The 2,586-nt window shown below is 35.4% G+C and overlaps 1 protein-coding gene across 2 annotated transcripts in view; it reads left to right on the forward strand.

The window, feature by feature from the left end:
• The first annotated feature begins 289 nt into the window (after positions 1–289).
• LOC103736655 (olfactory receptor 8K5-like) overlaps positions 290–2,586 on the forward strand; it is an 8,661-nt gene continuing 6,364 nt past the window's right edge. The window contains exon 1 of one of the 2 annotated variants that reach the window (XM_008836177.2): positions 290–1,255. In XM_008836177.2, coding sequence (XP_008834399.1) covers positions 314–1,255 — 942 coding nt within the window. In that variant the 5' untranslated portion in view covers positions 290–313. Of the gene's footprint in view, positions 1,256–2,586 lie in introns of those variants that run through there. The other variant, XM_017798925.1, reaches the window with a different exon arrangement.

Here is a 2,586-nt window from a genome sequence, read left to right on the forward strand (position 1 = left end):
TCTATTGTTAAAAGGAAAAAAAGTCCATTATTTCCCATACCAGCATCTATTTGATTTTATTGTCAATAGATCTGATTAAATATGACTAACCTAATTAAGAATGTAACCCTAATGCTGAATGTATCTCATAAGAATCTCTTAGAATGTAGAGATTTCTGCCCTTTATTTACCATTTAGAATCAGATGTTGTAATTATTTTAAAAGCCATTAGAATTCTAGTTTTCACTGTGTCTGAATTTCATTCTTTGTTTGGGGGTTCAATGTGAAAGCTCATACCACTTCTGTATCTTTTCAGAAGTGCTCACTGATCAAAATGGGCCAACAGAATACAACAGTGCCCACAGAATTCATTCTGACTGGAGTCACCCAGTGGGCAGAGCTGAAGCTCCCACTTTTCGGAGTCTTCCTCATCATCTATGGAGCCACAGTAGTGGGCAACCTTGGCATGATCATTTTGACCAAGCTGGACTCCCGCCTTCACACACCTATGTATTATTTTATCAGACACCTAGCTTTCATTGATCTCAGTAATTCCACTGTGATTTATCCCAAGATGATGGTGAATTTTGTTGTGGATCAAAATGCCATTTCATACTATGCTTGTGCCACACAGATGGCATTCTACATTACATTCATTATCAGTGAACTTTTCATCTTGTCTGCAATGGCCTATGACCGCTTTGTGGCCATCTGTAGCCCTCTGCTTTACAATGTCATCATGTCTCAGAGACGTTGCCATGTGTTGGTGGGCATTCCATACCTCTACAGTACCTTCCAGGCCATATTGATAACTACTAAGATTTTTATGCTGACTTTCTGTGGCACCAATGTCATCAGCCATTTCTACTGTGATAATGTCCCCATGTTACTTTTGCTGTGTTCAAATGCACAAGATATAGAATTGATAATCATATTATTTTCAGCGCTTAATTTGATCTCCTCTCTCCTGATAGTCTTAGTATCTTACTTTCTGATTCTGCTAGCCATATGTCGAATGCATTCTGCAGAAGGCAGGAAGAAAGCTTTCTCCACCTGTGGTTCTCATCTGACAGTGGTGGTGGTGTTCTACGGGACCCTGCTCTTCATGTACTTACAGCCCAAATCTGCTCACTCCTTTGAAACGGATAAAATAGCGTCTGTGTTTTACACTCTAGTGATCCCCATGCTTAACCCCTTGATATACAGCTTTAGAAACAAAGAGGTAAAAAATGCCTTTCTAAGAGTCATTAAGTATCAATGTAAAGTTTGTATTTAATCTTTATTATGGAATGATGGTGTAATAAAATATGATAAAGGCAGTATCACTCAACACTATTTCCATCATATAGGAATATATTTCATTTGCTCCATAGGGGAAAAATTATGATATTATAGAGAACAATGGACCATGATCCTTCTCATCACACAAATCAATTCTTATATTTAAAAATCTCAATTGAATGTCACTTCTTCCCCAGTTTTTCTTGTTTCTGATTTACTATTCCTTTGGTGTTTCCATTGAACTTAATATTCTACTAAAAGAAACATATATTTACACATTAGTAAATGGTTTGGAAATCTGGGTTCTTGTTTGGTTCTTTCTTTTATTTTGCTTTAATGGACACTTGTCTTCTTAATATTGTTTTGTGTATTCTGAACTTTCAAAAAGTAGAGCGGGGCTGGAGAGATGGCTCAGTGGTTAAGAAAATTGGTTGTTCTTGCAGAAGACCCAGGTTCAAATCCCAGCACCCACATGGCAGCTAAGAACTGTCTGTAACTCCAGTCCCATGGGATCTGACAGCCTCTTCTGATCTCCACAGGCATTGCACAACATGGGTACACTTACCTTCATGCAGGCAATACACACATACACATAAAATAAAAATAATAAATAATTTTTTTTAAAAAAAAGCACTGCAGAAAAGATTAGTCTCTAATGCAGAGCAAGGCTTTGGATTCTGTGTCTTTCATTTCTTCACATTTTTTCTATCTTATAGATTTTTTAATACAGTTAGAGAATTTGATTTATTTAGATTTAAAGTAATTATAGATAGAACTGGAAACATGGGTCAGCAGTTGAGACCACTGGTTGCTCTTGCAGAGGACCAGGGTTTTGTTCCCAGTACCCACATGGCCGCTAACAATGGTTTGCAATTCCAGCTCCAGGACTGTTCTTTGAATGAAACAAAGGAAAGCAAAACTCTCATTAGTATAAACTCTACAATATTTATTTTCTTATCACAAATAATAGGCAAATACAGAAACATAAATGTGTGACTCCATTCAGTAGATCCTGAATTGATGATGATAACAAAATCAATAGGAAGCAACTAAAAATAACTCTTACAGATGTATTAAGTCCACTGATTAATTTATTCTGAACATAAATATCAAGAACAAAGTAATGATTCAATTAAAGTTTAATGAGCTTTTACAAGAGAAAAATAAAATATTATGAGCAAATATTTACTGAATGACTGTAACAAAACATTATGATCACACACTGAAAAGGAAAAGTGACAACTTAAGTAAGATAAAGTCAATCTAAAAATTAATACAGAGAGCCCACCATATATATTATATAATATATTATGTATGTCATAGAAT

The sequence above is a fragment of the Nannospalax galili genome, unplaced genomic scaffold (genome assembly GCF_000622305.1).
Source record: "Nannospalax galili isolate Female #2095 unplaced genomic scaffold, S.galili_v1.0 scaffold337, whole genome shotgun sequence".
Lineage (NCBI taxonomy): Eukaryota > Metazoa > Chordata > Mammalia > Rodentia > Spalacidae > Nannospalax > Nannospalax galili.